We start from the raw sequence: 18,623 nt of genomic DNA, 5'->3' as shown, positions 1-18,623 counted from the left end.
AGAGATATTACAAAAATCAAGTATTATATCTCTCTACTCTCTCTCTATATACATATATATATATATATATATATATATATATATATATATATATATATATATATATATATATATATATATATATATATATATAATGTTAATTTTGATTTAATTTTATTTCATTTCATTTGGTGAATGAGTTCATCCCATATTGAGTAATCTAAAGGATCGAGATCAAGGGAATGTGGAGGCCAGTGGTTTTTGTCAATGAAAGCAGGAAAATTATCATGACACCATTGTTGAGTTAAATGATGCGTATGTGAGGTTGCTCCATCTTGTTGAAATGTCCAATCATCACCAAACATCTCGTTTCCATATTTCAAGACCACTGGCAAAACTTTTTTTATATACCAGTCATGATTTACTATATCTTTGTCCAAAATAACCAGTGGTGTAACACCTTTTGAACAAGCTCCCAACCAAACCATAACCTTTTGAGGGATTTTTTGTTTCTGTTTAATACCACCATCTTTATCAGCTTCATTATGATTAGTGGACCATATGGGATCATTTTGGGCATTGTACATACCATTTAAATTGAAAAAAATTTTCATCTGAAAACAGAATTTTCAGTGTTTGTTCTTTTCGAAAATGATTTTTTATCCAATTTGCAAATTTAATTCTCTTGACTTTTTGACCATTTGTAAGCAGTGGTTCAACTCTGTTTGTATGCCTGCAAATTAAGATCCTTTTGAAGTATTCTTTGAACACTGGTTCTGGAGATATTGAGTTCATTAGCTAATTTTCGAGATAAAATCCTCTTTTTACCTTTCAGACGACTTCTGATTTTTTGAATGTTTGCATTTGTTCGAACTGATCTTGGACCACCTGATAGACATTTCAACTCGACAGAGCCTGTCTCTCTTATCATTTGACACTACCGATTTATTGTACGAAACCCAATGACACCCTAATATCAGCAAATATTTTTGATGGACCATCACCATTTTGGTATTTAGAAAGTACAAGGTTTTGCTTTTTTTACAATTTTTAGATTTCATTATCTACAAATAAAATTAAAAACCATAAAACAAAGCCATCAAGACAGATTTATAGAGAATTTAATAATAAATCTTTTAAAAAAAAATTCACTGTTCTAGCTAAAAAAATAACAAAGTTATAATAAAAATACTACCTATACCATTTATCTTGGGCCACCTTTTATATATATATATATATATATATATATATATATATATATATATATATATATATATATATATATATATTTTATATAAATATACATGTATATATATATATATATATATATATATATATATATATATATATATATATATATATATATATATATATATATATGTATATATATATATAACGAATGGCCTAAGATAAATGGCATAGGTAGTATTTTTATTATAACTTTGTTATTTTTTTAGCTAGAACAGTGAATTTTTGACAACTTTCTGACAACATATAAGAGTTATATATATATATATATATATATATATATATATATATATATATATATATATATATATATATATATATATATATATTTATATATATATATATATATTATATATATATATATATATATATATATATATATATATATATATATATGTATTCTATAAGGTATAGATATACTCACATATACAGTCCTCGGAATTTGGGTTCGCATTCAGCAATGCTGACCAAACTGCTAACCTAGAAGTGTTTGAGGTCAGCAAAAAATCGCTGACCTCGTTTCTATGTTTTATGGTCAAACCTTTGTTTCATGTTTTTTATGATGACCTGATGCGGACCTCACATTGATTGAGGTTGGCAAATTATTGCTGATTTCATTATTTTCTTATTCCGAGGGCTACACATATATAATTGTATTATAATTTTTATGTCAAAATAAAACGTTTGAAAATATTTTTTTTACAGAATTTTAATAAAATGACTGTTAATGAGAGCTTCTTAGGCCAGTATTCTGTTTTTTGTGTTTTTGGCTCAGTTGTTGGTTGTGTTATTGTTCCTTTAATTGCTCAAGTAATTCAACAACAGGTTTGTTTGCATTCTATATGGCTTGTTATATATCAAAGCCCTTTACTTAGTTATACTTATCTTGATTTATATTAGAAATTTATGTTTTTAATTTTGTTTACTATACAGTGACTTCTTAGTAATATTTTGAGGAATTAATCATTAATGTTTTTTTTTTTTAAATGGGTATGTTATTAAGATTAAAAAATGTGCCTTAAAATTAAAGTTAGTAAAATTTTTTTTTTTTCCCGCTTCCAACAAGACTGCAGGCAGCCACTAATCAAAGTTGGAAGTTACTGAAAGAAACAAGATGAAGATTGTAGAGCAAGATAACGATTGACGGATGACTTGAAGGATTGCAAATTATATGCATCAGGTAAGCAAGATGAAGGAAGCAAATTCCAAAGAGTTGATGTTCGAGGAAAAAAACTAGACAAATAAGCGTTTTTGGAGCACTTAGGAACAGTGACAGAAAAAGGATGACACTTAATTAAATGACGAGTAACACGAGAATGAATTTTGGTAGATGGCACAAGAGATGCTAGCTCTTTAGAGCAGTGCCCATTATAGTATTTGTAGAAAAGAGAAAGAGAAACAACATTATGACGATGTGACAATGGTTGGAGGTTGGCTGCAAGAGCAGGTCCAACTATGTTTACAATGCGTTTTTGCACCTTGTCTAAAAGAGAAAGAACATCATTAGAAGAACCGCCCCAGATATGGCAACAGTATTCCATTTGAGATTTATAGAGATAGAGAATAGAATCCAAAGTAAGAAAGTGACGAGCTCGATAAAGAGATGCAACCTTAGCAGATGCTAATTTTGCAACTGATTTGATATATGGTGTCCAAGAGTAAGAAAGAGTTAATCCTAGAAGATGAAGAGTAGATGACTCATCGAGTACATCACCGTTCATAAATATAGGAAGATCTAAATTATTGCGATAACGATTGGCTGAAAAAAATTGAGTTTTATCTGAATTAAAGTTCACCAGCCACTGTGAGCCCCATGCTGTAGCAGAAGTGAGATCCTTTTCAAGCTCAAATGCCCCCTCCAAGCAATCAGAGAGTGTTGGTTTCTTATCATGGCAAGAATAAATGGTAGTATCATCAGCAAACAATGCCACCTTAGATGTGAGAATATCTGGAAGATTATTAATGTAAATTAAAAAGAGTATAGGACCAAGAATAGAACCTTGAGGAACCCCTGAAGTTACAGAATAAGAAAAAGAGTACTCTCCATCGAGGACACCTTTTATACTACGATTGGAAAGGAATGATTTAATAATCTTAAAGATGTTGCCGGATACACCATAAGAAGAAAGCATATGGAGAAGACCAGCATGCCAAACTTTATCAAAAGCTTTTGAAATGTCAAGAGCGATGGCCTTAACCCCTCGACCTTTATTAACATTCAAGACTTATTTTAAATCATCAGCATATATAGTTATAAGCAGCCCTTGGAATTAAAAAAAATACAGTCAGCAATAAAATGCTGACCTTAATTTGTTTAAGGTCAGCAACAGGTCGGCAAAAAAAAAAATTGGATACAAAGGGTTACCATAAAAAATAGATACAAGGTCGGCAATTTTTTGCCAACCTTAAACACTTTTATGTTGATAATTAGGTCGGCATTGCCAAATGCTGACCTAATTCCGAGGGCTGTATAAGTCTACTTTTTATTCTGTTAATTATGAACTTCATTTGCAGATATAATTGCCAAAAGGTTTATTAGCAATGTGTATAAGCAAATATAGGTTTTTCAGGGTTTTGCTAAAAATAGTCACATTTAAAATTTATGTATGTTAATACACAAATTTTCTTTTTGACTATTTTTAAAAGTAGTCAACTTTTGACTGCCAATTATCAAAAATGTCTTAACTAGTTGTTTAATGACTGTTGCATACTTTTTAGTAATTCCAGTTGTCTTTTAAGCATACTAGTTGTCTTGTACTGCTAAACAACTTCAAAGGTATATTGCTGCTCTAAATTAAAAGACATTTTATATGAAATACATTTTATATCAAAAGTATTTAGTTAGTCTAAATACTTTTGATATAAAATATATTTCATTAGTCTTTTAGTACTCCATTATATATTTTTCACATATCACAGGCATTGTCTTAATATTTTTCTGGGTTACAGAAAAGCACAGTGCTTTTGTATTACCCATGCACATCATAACTTAGTTTATCTTAGATATTTATATTGATAAAAAATAAATTGTGTCATTAGTAAATTTTAGTACTCCATTATATAATTTAATTTTGGAACAAAATTTAAGTTGAGTAATATAATACAGTATAATATCATTTTTTATTAAATATGATTTTAATTAAATATATTTTTTTATTAAATATGATTTTTTTATTGAATATGATTTAAAAATTAAAAATTAAAATTTAGTATTGAAAGAATGTAAAATAGTTTCAAAATTTAATATTTTGAAATAAATCTATAATATATATTTAAAACATTTATTTTTGTAAACAAATAATAATAGTTTAAAAGATTTACGGCTTTGCAGATGTGGCTCTGAGAATGAGCCATAGTATTAAAGTAATAGTTCGTTTAATAAAATATTCTTAAAATAATTTATGCTAGATATCTTAAAACTTAATACATTTAAAACATTTAGAATAATACAATTTTTAAAACATTTCAACAGAATACTATAGAACTTTATTTCGCTTAGTCAGCATATTTTTTGAACCTATAGAATTAGTTTGTTCGTAGATTTTCAATTAAGTCAATGTTTAATGAAACTACATTATAAAAACTTTTTATATTTTAAAGTATGTCAATAAAGGTATCATTATTAGCAGCATTTTTTGTTTTTGTTTTAACTCTGTGAAAATGCTATTTAAAATGCAGAATCAAAAAAAAAGTGTAAACTATAAAAATAGTTTCTTATTTTTCCTGAGAAATTTTTTTTTAAGAAAATTTTTTTACATGTAATTTAAAACAATTAATACTATAGTAAAATAAAGTATAACATATAATAAAACTAAATTTTAATGCTTTCATTTATTTTTATACTTAAAAATTAACAAAATTATATTCTTTTTAAAACAATAACTTTAGATAATATCAATGCATTTTTAAAATGGAAACTTGCAAATAACAAGCATGTTAACTAACTGCTAATGTTAATAATTTTAAAAAATTCTCGCGTGCATAGGTTTTCATTCGATTATAAAAGGAAGTTTAATAACATCCACAAAATTTATATCTGAGTTTTTTTAAAAAATAAAAACAATTTTTAAAAAAAACTTTAAAAATGTAAACTGAATATCTAATACTAAAAGAAATCGTTTTATGAAATACCAGTATAATTTAAAGTTATTTAGTTTACATAAAATGAAGTTTTTACTAAAAATGAATTTTCAAATATAAGTTTATAGAATTTTTATTTTAGAGTTTTTTTGACAGGTTGATTTAACTCTGGTCCTTCTTGTGTTAAATTAAATTTGTGCCTACTTGCAATTGAAGAGCATTTTTTCAACAGGGACATGAGTCCATTTTTGCTGAAATTAAGTTTTGGTTACTTTTGGATTCTATAGTGTAAATGGCACGATTCTGACTATGTTAACATGGACAAAAAATTATACATCCACTTTATTTCCAATGTTTTTAACTTTTTTAAATAGAACACGTATGAATTTTAAATTGTTATAAAAAAATGAAATCCTGAATATGGCCTTTACTTATCGTGTAACAAGGGAGAGGTGGTCAATATATTAGGGTTCTAGGAATTTGTGTTATCATTTTTATAAGTCTATCTAAATAAACTTAATTCGCAACCATTAAATCACACGAAATATAATTTGTTACAAAAATTATTTTTTCTCTAAAAAAATGTGGACTTAAGGCCTTTTTGAAAAACCTCTCACGTTTTAAACTGTTATAAGTATCTTTAAAAATAAGGAAAAAATTTTAATAGTAAAATTATTTTTTTTTTAAATCACAATAAACTACAGCTAACAAAAATAAAAAATATTATTTGTTGGAAGTTTAAATAGATAATTAGTTTTTTTAGTTTTCTCAAAACATGTAAAATGTGACTTATGTCCCTTTTGAACACTTTCTGAAACACTCTTCAATTGATAACTTTAAATTTTTTCTAAAATAATTCATTCATTGCAATAACTTCGCAAATGGCAGGAAAAGCTACAAGAAAAATAAATGAAAACATTGAATCAACAACAAACAAAAAAAGTAGTAGGAAGAGTTCTTAGTTACATACAACAATTTCAAATTGTGATTAAAAAAAACACTTCAATCTTTAAAGTTAATTACGTTAAAAAAAAAAATGATTGCACATTTTGTATCTCTGTTTATTAAATCATTTTAAAAACTGCTAATTAGTTTGTTTAATTTTATTAACTCTTCAACACAAATACTATTTAAACTGATTACTTAATACTAAAAAGTTTAAATTTTTATAAAAGTGAAACACTTCTATAGAAATTGCTAGCGTTACATAAAAAAATTGCTAGATATAGCAGGCTTTGTTTTAAATAAAAAATGCTTAATACATAAGCTTAACGCAATATTTGACGTCATAAAATTCTCTTTATTTTTCTATTTTTTAAAGACATGAACTTTTTTTAATTACTGCAATAATATTAATTGCCACAAAACAAGTGAACTATTATTTAATGGATTTTTATTATTACTATAAGGGAATGTTTATTTTCTTTTTTTGTTTATATTAAATATATAAATTTAATATTGCATTTATAAAAATGTTTGATATTAACAAATTTCTTTCTTTTCTCAACATTTGCATAAATTAATTTAAGTATGTTAAATTTTTGATTATTTCTTAAATTTCTAATTGCGGCTTTGCAACTACAAATGATTTTTTATTTTAAAAAAATTAATGAGTAACAAATAAAAAAAATTACGCTAATTTCTTTATTTATTAAACGGATCCCAAAGTGCCGAGACAAGTTGTGTCCATATTAAAAAGTATGATTTGGGCAGAATTTTAGTAAAGTAAAGCAAAATAATAAAGGTATACCAAGAAAAAAACTTAGTTGTTTTACTCGAAGTTCGCCGTCTCCATGTTAGCTAGTCTCTCAAAGTCTTTAAAATATACACCGCAATCTACAGACTTTATAATTTATTCAAGCGCATTTAACTCCAAAGAGTTTTAGTAGATAACGTCATTGTAGAATTTTCTATAGGAAATCTAAGAAATTTTTTTTTTATTAAATGATAGAATTTTTTTTTATTATTATAGATTACTAAAGAATTTGTTTAGTTACTTTTTTTTTCATCATAAATTACTGTAGAATTTCTTTAGTCATTTTACTTTCTAAATTTTGCAAAGTTCGCATTAAAAATAGGAATAAAGTATTTCAGATATTTTAAGCTTGTTTATTGCTATAATTTATTTTTGTGTTTTATTTATTGTTATTAAATGATTATTATCCTTAAGTTTAATTAAGAAATTTTAACAGAATCGTAATTAAGATTCTGTTAAAAAATTTTTTTTGTATTTACACTACTGCAAGCCACTGACAGCGGCTTTCGATTTTTTAAATTTTTGACTGCAAGCCACTGGTAGCAGCTTTCGAGTACGCTTCACAATTGTTTTGTACATAAATTTTCATTCTAGACACATATAATTTGTTTGTTCTTAAGGTTTAATTAATCTCTACATAATCAAGAACAAATAAGAACCATATTGTGTTATTATAAAAAGTTATCACTTGACAAAATTAAAATTATTTGAGTAATCCTTGATTAAAAAAACTTCTTTAAATTTAGTTCTAAAATAAAGCAGCGTTAACGCTGTAAAATATAACTCATAGGGGTGTATAAGTATTTAGCTAAGTAATTAAAAGTGTCTTTTGAAGAAAAATATTCTTTTTATACATTAAATAAGTTTTGTGTTGGAATTAATGTTTTAATTACTATTTATAAAACAATGGTTTTAAACATTTTGCATTTCTTATTGTTCAATGATGCGTGTTAAAAATTTATTTTATTAAAAAGTTCATTTGTTTAGCTTTCAATGAATATATAGGATATTAAGCTTGTAATGAGATTTACTATTCAAATTTTAATGTTATGCCATCTAAAGTTTATTCAAAAAAATTGGTGGTTTCAGTGTAAAGATTTTTGTTAAAATAACTGGTAGCGGTAACTTTATGAAAGTTTAATTAACAGCATTTATCTGCTAAACTTTTCATCAGGTACAAGTATTCTGAAAATTCTTATTTAATCATGTGAGAATATATTTCATGAAATTTATTCTGTAGAAAATGTATTGCTTATTTAATTTTATTTTTAAAATTGAACAATTATTGATCAAGATTGCAAAAAAAATGTAGCATTATGGAGTAAATTTTAAAATTGAAATCGCCTAATGAAAAACTTTTTATTGTCAATTTTGGTAGTTTTTTGATTTGTAATTCAGGTTTTAATGTAAAACACAACAAAAATTGTGGAAATATTAATATATTTTTTAATTAGCGCGCTGAAACACATTGATAATTTTCATCTGCATCTGTCTTGAATTATTGCCATAAAACATTAATTATTAATTTAATCAATAAAATGCTGTCTGTAAATTTGTTAAGTGTAAAATCTATAAATATTTTCTAACTAAAAGTTTGAGAAATCAGCATATCTATAATAAATGATGTCATTTTCCAAAATTCTTTATTAATTAAAAATTTAAGAGTTTGTAAAATGTCATTTCGATAGGAGAACTATCGAAATGACAGCCTTAGATAAACTAGATAAACTTTTTTTCTAGTTTATCTAAGCAGTTTATCATAGCGATAAACTGCTTAGATAAACTAGAAAAATTGTTTATGTGAAAAGAAAAAAGATTCAGAATATACAATAAAGTGATCAATGCTTTTTTGAATATTTATTATATTTAAGAGACTATTTACTTTATTATATTTTAACATAAAAATCTTAATTTTATTTGGTTCTCATGTTCTATAAAAAAAAATTTTTTTGTTTAGCTTCCTATAAAATTCATTGGAAAGTCATACAATTGATAATAAACACTTATTTTATAAAACAAATAAAACAAAAACAAAAGATATTGGTTCAAAAGAAAAAAAATTCTAAAAAGACTTCATTTACTAAAACTCTTTGAATTTAAATTTCGCTTGAATAGATTTATAAAGTCTGTAGATTGCGGCATATATTTAAAGATTTTGAGAGATCGCAAGCTTCAAGTTAAAAAAACAAAGTTTGTTTTTCTTGGTATACCTTTATTTCGTTTTATTTAAAAAAATTGTGCCCAAGGATTTTTTTTTATCATTCTCTTTAATATAAATACAACTTGGGATCCCTTTAAGAGTTTATTATTTTATTATTTAAGTTATATTGCTGTATATACTTTTTATTAAAAAAATAATCGCTGCGATTTAACTTGCGTTGTTTAAAAAAAAAAGTTTAACTTACGTTTTGTGCAAATTTTTGATGCAGCCATTTATTTAAAATTTAATTTTGAGTAAAAAAGGAAAACTGAAAAAACTATTGTGATAAAAATGAGCTAATTTTTTTTTTTTAAAACAAATAAAGTTTCAATATTAAATTATATTTAGTAATAATTTTAAATAAAATTTGACAGTTAATTTAAACCCAAGCATTAACTTTAATTTTAATAAACTTAAATATTTATTTTAAATAGTAATTTAATTATATATTTTTAAATCTAAATTAAATATATATATTTTTTTATCAGAATAGAATTATATATTTTTATTTAATTGGTTTTAGATTAAAGCATATATTTTTTATCAAAATTAAATTAGGTTTTTATAATCTTTTCTTCAAGCTTAAAAAATCAATCATTACAATAAAATTAAAACAAAATAAAAATAAACTTTTAATTTTATTTGAGTTTTTTTCATTAGTAAATAGCGCTTATATCAAACATAATTGTCATTCAAACTTTTGTAACAAGTATTTTTGCATAAATATCATTCAAAAAGTAATGTGACTTTTTTAAAAATTAATTACTTCTTTTATCTTACCACTTATAGAATAATTTAAAAGTTAAAAAATGATGAAAAGTCACTTAACCGAAATTGTTTACTGCTTACGTAAAATCGCTTAAGGCGTACGGAAATCACTCTACGTGTAACACTTTAAAACAAGGCCTGATATAGTTTATGTCACATAATATTCATCAACAAAGCATATTGTAAACAATATTACTATTTTAAATGCTTTTTCAAAATTTTTTTCGTGTGTAGCATTTAAGGTACTCGCAGAAGTCCTCGCGGTCTTATAAATGAGCACCGCAGAATGTCCATGTTTAAAGTAATTTTTTTAGACACACTGACAAAGGCAGTTCATATTTTCAAAAAACAGTACTAAAAAAAGGAAACAAAATTATAACGAAATATCAAATTTTAATTAAATATTCTTTAAAAAAATGTAATAATTGAAAACAAAAAAATTTTATAAAATTTTTATACAACTTTTGTATAAAAATTTTATAACTTTTTAGGGTGGTTGTTATTTTTAGCTGCAGAATTTGATGCAAGTCAAGGAAAAAAACATTTTATAACAACAATTTGATAATTTTAAAATAACATTTTTATAATAAATTATCATAAACACGATTTTTAGGAAACTTATTTGCCAAGTACTCTAGAACTATGAGAAACTTTGTTAATTTTTTTTCTTACATTTGTTTTCTTACGTTTATTTATTGCCCAATTTTCAACTTTGGGAAAAATTACTAGAGATAATGAAAAGGAGGATTGCTTTGTTTGAAAAAATGTATTTAAAAACTTTAAAAAATGTTTTAAATAGGCTCCTAAAAGTTTTGTTTAAAAAGTTCAGTAATATAACAATACAGATTTTTGAGTATCGATAATAAAAGTTCTATGGGGTTTAAATGCACAATTAAAACACTGACTATTTCAATTGGGGAAGTAAAATCAACCAAATATTTTATATCTGAACATTAGTATTATTGACAACTTATTATTATACATAAAAAACTTGATAAAAATTATATTTTACAAATAAATAGCAATTAGTTTTCCTGTTTTCCTGTGCATAGATAAAGACAGTAAAATTTAGCAAATAATTTTTTTTTTAATTTTTAAAATTTTTTATTTTATGTTTATTCACCTCCCCAAGGCCAAGAAGGCCACTACAGACAAGGAGGCTACTTAATAGTGGTTATAACTCTCTCTCAACTCTATAACTCGGAAACATGAACCTTAACAGACTCGGCCACTGTGTTGAGAAACAATTTGAACACGGTACTACCAGGGACGTGGTGGGGATCAAACTTGGAACCTCTCGCTCATGAAGCGCTCTACAGCTACACCACTACCACATTTAAAAAACTAATTTTAAAGTTGTACTTATTTATAGCGCAAATAATAAAGTATTTCCTTAATATACCGGCTGACAAAAGTTGCATATAAATTGTACATCGAAAGATGTTTTTGTTATATTCTTATTTGCTTTCTTTCTTGACTTGTATTAATTGTGGCAGTGGAAAATAACAAACTTCCTAAAAAAAGAAATCAAAAGCAGTAAAATATTTAGTTTTTTTTTTTTTTTTTCGAAAAAATTTTTCTTAGTCTTTTTGTTTAGATATTCTATTTCATATATGAAATAGAATATCTAAACAAAAACGCTGCTCCTAATTTACTGAATTTTCACAGCAACTATCATATTTTTTAACTTCTAAATATCTGATTTTAATTATATTTTATAATTTATAGACACCATATTTTTTGCGATGTACATTATACAATTAAGAGTCCCGCACAATCAAAGCTATTAACTTTAAATTTGAGGCTATAAAATTATAAATAATCCACTGTAGTGGTTATAAAATTATAAATAATCCACTGTACAAGTTATAAAACACATGTACACTGTTATTGAATTATAAATAATGACTGTAGTCAGAGTATGAGTTTCACTTAAATTTAAAATAATGCAGAGAAATTCAAAAAGGTAAAATCAAATGGTGACAGTACCAGTGAATTGCATACACATCTAAGAACTAACCATGAAATTGACTTGCTTAAGAGAAAATTGTCTCAAGATGCAGCATTGTCATTGTTTTGGTTGTTAACATTGCCAACGGCTAAAAATCCCTATTCTCTGATCACCAAATTCTTACAAAGTTAACGTGATAATTCGTTGCCTGAAGTTTTTGCTAGGTTGGTCCCCTTGACAGACTGTCTTTTAGTGTATTTGTCACATCAGCAGAACTTAAAAGATCACTAGAATCTCGTTGAAAATTTTCATAGAAATTATTTTATTACCTCTCCCCAGAACAAGGCTGAACTATTCGCAGAAAACTTTTCTTCTAATTCGACTCTTGAATCTTATGGCCATACTCTTCCTGTCATGCCAGCTAAATAGGTTAACCTATTGTTAGACATTCAAATTAATCTAGCTTCCGTTGGTATAGCGGTATCTCAATTAAACTCTTCTCTGGCTTGTGGTATACACAACATTCCAGTCATAGTCTTACAAAGGTGCTCTCCAGAACTCTCTTCAATTCTCTCTTAACTATTTAATAAGTACTTTACTGAATCTTGTTTTCCTGCCTGCTGGTAAATGGTTCCAATTTTTAAAAACTCTGATTAACATTCTGGCCCCTCCAACTATTGCCCAATCAGTCTTCTCTCCATTATTAGCAAGGTCTATGTTTTTTTCCTCGAACAGCACCTCTTTGGAATTTGCTCCCTTTATCATGTTTTTTCTAATTCATATCATATACAATCTTTTAAGTTGTTTGTTAATCTTGCTATATAAACTTCATCTTTTCTCTTCCAGTAATTTCCAACTCTCATAGTGGTTGCTTGCAGCCTTGTTGGTAGTAAAGATGTTTATAAAAAAAGATTTGAAAAAAGATTGTATATATTTTTATATGTGGTAGTGGTGTAATGGTAGAGCGCTTGCTTCTTAAGCAAAAAATTCTAAGTTTGATCCTACCACGTCCCTAGTAGTACAATGGTCTACTACATAGTGGCTTTGTTTGTCAAGGTTTTTGTTTTAGAGTTATAGAGTTGACAGAGGGTTGTAGCCACAATCAAGAGTAGCTTTCTTGACTGTAGTGGCAGGCTTGGTCGGGAAGCGAGTGCGATCACACTCGATTCCTGACCACGCATATAATACTTCGTTGCGACAATTTGGCCACAGCTCTTTAGTTGTTTTGAGAACATTTCCAAAAAAAAACGCAAAAAAAGATTAACCGGGTTGTAAGAGGCCGTATAATTTTATAAGTACCGTATAATTTTATAAGTGGGGTTGTTTTTGAAGAAAAAAAAGGCAGTTTTAAATAGTAGACATACTTTGCTCAATTTTTATATCAAAATTTATGTGATCAAAGAGTAATTGGTAAAAGAGGGACCCCTCTCTTTTATGATGCGGACATGGAAAGGTAAATAATTTTTAATGCAAAATAAAAACTTGAAACAAAATAAATTATGTCTAGAACTATTATTCTCTTAACTTCGCTTATTTATAATTTTTTTATAAATTATGCGTCATTATATAAAGTAACAACTTACTATTAATAATTGTTTAATAAAGAAAAAAATGTTTTTCTATTTATCAAAGAGTATAATATAATTTCTTCTATTTATATACTTATGTTTTACTTCAACAAGATTCTATTAAAACTAACGCTAGCTGAATTGTTTAATAAATAAAAAAGTTTATATTTTTTAATGACTATTTCATGCATTGCATAGTTTGAAAAAATTTATTTTTGTATGTTTATTCATAATTAGTTTTATTAACTTTAATGATTAATAATAGTTTTATTGAAAACTTAGTCGTTGTTGAAAGTCTTTTTGTTTACAAAATCAATCGTACAAATTGCTTTAAAAGACACTCATAAACATCAAAAATATATACATAAAATTACATTTACTTAAAAAATACGTACTTTTTATATTTGAAAAAAAAAAGATATACTACTAAAATATATTATATATAATAAACTTTACAAAACTTTGATAATTTTAAAAATATAGATATTTAAAACTTCTATTTTTCGTTGAGATTTTTCAAGCGCAAATTTTTATAAGAATATGTAATCCAACCAACTATTATTTTGATATTATTGCTCATTCATGAAGCCACATCTGCAAAGCCCTAAACATTTTAAACTTTTATTAATTGTTAAAACATTTTAAACTTTTATTAATTGTTAAATTAATTGTTAAAACATTTTAAACTTTTATTAATTTAACAATTAATTTACCAATTAATAAAAGTTTAAAATGTTTACGGCTTTGCAGATGTGGCTCCGTGAATGAACAATAATATTAAAATAATAGTTGGTTGGATTACATATTCTTATAACAATTTGCGCTTGAAAAATCTCAACGAAATCTTAAATAATACAATCTTTAATTCTTATATTTCGCATAATAAGTGTATTTTTTAAACCAATAGGATTTGTTTGTTTGTAGAATTGGGAGGATTTTAGTGTTTGCAAATATTTTTTATTCTGCACCAAGTTGTTTTGAGAACATTCAACTGTATTTAAAATTTTTTTGTTTTGTGGACATTCATGGAAACATACATTAACTAATTATGAATAAACATACTTTTCAAACTACTCAAAGCATGGAAGTCATAAAAAAGTCATGGAAGTCATTAAAAAAATATAAACTTTTTTATTTATTAAACAATTCAACTAGCGTTAGTCTTATTAGAATCTTGTTAAAATAAGACATAAGTATATAAATAAAAGAAATTATAATTCTTCATTAAAAAATCATTGATAGTAAGTTGTTACTTTATATAATGACACATAATTTTATAAAAAAATTATAAATTAGCGAAGTTAAGAAAATAATAGTTCTAGACGTAATTTATTTTGCATTAAAAATTATTTACCTTTCCATGTCTGTACCGTAAAGGCGGGTCCCTTTTTATTTTACCAATTACTCTTTGCTTTGCGCAAATTTTGATATAAGAATTGAGCAAAATATGTTTACTATTCTAAACTGCCTTTTTTTTCCAAAACAACCCCACTTGTAAAATTATACGGTACAGGCCTGCCTTCTTAGTTAAGTTTTTTCAAAGTTGTCTCTCATTGGTCTGGTTAATCTTTCTTTGCGTTTTTTTTTGGAAATGTTCTCAAAACAACTTAAGAGCCATGGTCAAATTGTTGCAACTAAGTATTATATGCGTGGTCAGGAATCAAGTGTAATCTTACCCGCTTCCTGACTAAGCATGTAGTGGCCTTCTCGGTCTTGGAATTAGGTAAATTAAATTACTCTCTTTATTGTGCTCACAATTATCTTATTCCTAATTCCATTCTCTACCTCTACAAATTTCTTATTCGTTCCTGTATGAAATACTATTTTCAGACAAAGTCCAAAAATGCATTATAAATGTAGTTGGACCTGCTTTATCTGCCCAAATGTAAAGTTTTATCTCTTTCTCTTTTCTGCAAATTCTATCATTGTTGCTGCTCTAAGGAGCTACTATCACTAGATCCATCAACCAAAACTAATACTTGCTTGACTCATCATTCAGCAAAGTCACATCTTTTTACTGTATCTGTCCCTACATGCTCTAAAATCTTTTATTTGTCTTTCCTGACTCAAACAACCTACAACTTTTCAAGTCTTCAATTAACTGTTTCCTTGCTTATTAACTCTATTCTTTGTTTTCTTGTAACTCGCAACTTAAAAGTAGTTGTGCGCAGATTTTTAGGTAGTGAATTAAAATAAAAAGCAAAACAAACAAAAATTATAATTATTAAGTTTCGTAAAGTTTTAAATTATATATGTCAGGGAATTAAAAATATTTCAATAGATTTTTGCACCAATACTATTAGCTTTTACTTAAAAAATTTTTTTTACAATTTTTTTTTGTTTTTTGTTTTGATTTGTTTGTATTTTGTAATTTTTCTTTTCTAAATTAGCTTTTTTTTTGTTCTTTCTTAAAATTATGGAATAAATATTTTTGTCTAAGGTTTATAGTAGGGCTCATCCACAAAGTAATTTTTAAATATAAGTATGGGATCATTTGCTTTCTTGTGCAGAGATTCTCACTCAACATATAGTACTTTTGAATTTTAAATACTCTCATCTCTGTGTGAAAGCCAATGATTTTCTACTTCTATTTTAAAGTTAAATTTAGTGTGATAAACGTTATGGATAAACTTTATGGAAATCACATTAAATTTACTTTTATGGATAAACTTTATGGATATCACATTAAATTTATTTTAGTGGATAAACTTTATGGATAACACATTAAATTTACCTATAATATAAATGAAAACAATTATAAATTTAGGTTACTAAACTTAAATAATGCACTTAATATGTTCAAAGACATTTACTTGTGAAAGTTAGCAATTGTAATGTTTCTATTTTATTATCTTATTAACACTTGAAAAGATTAAAAATTATTTTAACAAGAAATTCTGAATAGAATATGAAAAGTGTAATTTTTAAAAAATATTTTTATTTTACTTATAACCATATCAAGATATTACTACACATTACTATTACCATTACTTCCTTTCGACGCCTAAAGTCTTATGATGTATATAAAAGTTTTCTTTCCAGTTTTAACAAACTATTTAACTTTATATACAAAGTTCATTTTTTTTCTTAACAGTAACAAATTCTCTTCTTACTAGGCAGTTTTATTATAATAATTTGATTAGAACATACCTTTTTTCATAGACAGCACATTCCGAAGTTCAAAGCTTCTCCCAATGCTTGCACTTCGTGCCAATTCTCTAAACATAAATAAACAAAAAAAAAGTATATTTTTTAAGACTTCCTTGAAGTTTCTTCAATGAAGAAACTTCAATGAAGCGTTTAAAAAAGTCGTTTTTGAGTTAAATATTTTAATATTTATATTTATAATTTAATTTTATAATTCAATAGTCAAAACATAAAGAAAGTTATTAAAATGGTTAAAAAATAAAATTATAAATGTGTAAAAAAAGTTCTTGAAAAACAAACTTAGAAGATAGTGCTTTATTTTCAGTTTCTTTTGTTATATGCAGTTTTTAAAACGTCATATCATTTAAATGTTAATGTTAATGCCATACCATTTAAATGTTAAATATTAAATGCAAAACAAAATGAGAGAACGGCGGCTCCGACAACTAGACAATTTATAAGTCTTTACAACCATATTAACAATGTGGTTGTATTGATGATATTGTAGATTTTGGAGCTTTACAACTTAAATTTGCCTCTGAGCCCCAGAGTCAGCTTGAAGCGGTCCTGTATGAAAGTATTCATGAAAATTAAAGGCATTGAGTAAACAAAATTAAAAAAAAATTAATGAAATATATAACTGATAGTTTAATTAGGTATAATTTTTTTCTTTTTTTGTGTGTAGTTATTAAGCTGCTTCTAAAAATATTTAGGGCCTTATTACAGAGCACCTTAGTAGATAACCTTTTCCAATAACCTGTAACCAGTAACCTTTTCTAGAAATGTGTAAGTTTTTTTAGGAATTCATTTAAAAAAAAAAACGTTAATAGGAAGATTACCAAATTTAAATATACTAATAAAAACATTTTTTTTCTCTATTTTAACTAAAAATTATTTGAAAAAAAAAGATCTCAAATAGAATATGAAAAATCTAACACCAATTTGTGCATGTTTTTGCAGAAATATTAAATTTAATGTTTTTAAAGTGATAATTACAAAATTTGGCACAAATAATACAATTTTATACTGACACAACCTTACCTCAAATCGGGCATGGGAGGGGATTTCAAATAAATATTTTGTGATTAGATTTTTGTGTATTGATTGGAGCTTGTATGTTTAAACACTCTTTTAATTAAAAAATTTTTTTTATGTTATACAGTCAGTTGAATGTGTTATCTTGTCAGCAATTGTTATAAGTCTTACAGCAGCACACTTAAAAGGTAAAACTGTGTCTTTGGAAAGTTCTCATATCAAGGTATGCATATTCTGAGTTTCTTTATATATATATATATATATATATATATATATATATATATATATATATATATATATATATATATATATATATATATATATATATATATATATATATATATATATATATATGTATATATAACTCCTAACTGGTTGTCAGAAAGTTTTGTTGACAAAAAGTAAACATTAAAACTCCTAACTGGTTGTCAGAAAGTTTTGTTGACAAAAAGTAAACATTAAAATGCAAGACCAAAATTTTTTTTTGGTTACTTGATAGACTGCCAGCTGCCTGCCCCAACCAAACCCTTGGTTTGTATTTGTTGGCATAAGAATCATTTTTATCCTTCCGTACTCCCAAATGCAACAATCTATATATATATATATATATATATATATATATATATATATATATATATATATATATATATATATATATATATATATATATATATATATATATATACAACCCTTAGATGTAGTCCGAAAGTTTTTTCGATATTTTGTTGACAAAAAGTAAAAATTAAAATGCAAGACCGGAATTTTTTTTTTTTAATAATGATAGACTGCCTGCCCTAACCAAACCCTCAGTCGATGTAGCAGCACTCCCTTGCGGGTCAGGCTATTTGTCAGTCGATGTAGCAGCACTCCCTTGCGAGTCAGGCTATTTGT

At 25.7% G+C, this 18,623-nt stretch overlaps 1 protein-coding gene across 1 annotated transcript in view; it reads left to right on the top strand.

Annotated features, from left to right (window-relative positions):
• Positions 1 to 1,926: 1,926 nt before the first annotated feature.
• LOC100205210 (histone-lysine N-methyltransferase, H3 lysine-79 specific) overlaps positions 1,927 to 18,623 on the top strand; it is a 59,099-nt gene continuing 42,402 nt past the window's right edge. The window contains exons 1-2 of the mRNA XM_065808935.1: positions 1,927 to 2,052; positions 17,860 to 17,955. Coding sequence (XP_065665007.1) covers positions 1,945 to 2,052; positions 17,860 to 17,955 — 204 coding nt within the window. The 5' untranslated portion in view covers positions 1,927 to 1,944. The remainder of the gene's footprint in view (positions 2,053 to 17,859; positions 17,956 to 18,623) is intronic.

This window comes from Hydra vulgaris, chromosome 11 (genome assembly GCF_038396675.1).
Source record: "Hydra vulgaris chromosome 11, alternate assembly HydraT2T_AEP".
Taxonomy (NCBI): domain Eukaryota; kingdom Metazoa; phylum Cnidaria; class Hydrozoa; order Anthoathecata; family Hydridae; genus Hydra; species Hydra vulgaris.
The sequence above is the reverse complement of the archived record's forward strand: the minus strand, read 5'-3'. Positions and strand labels throughout refer to the sequence as shown.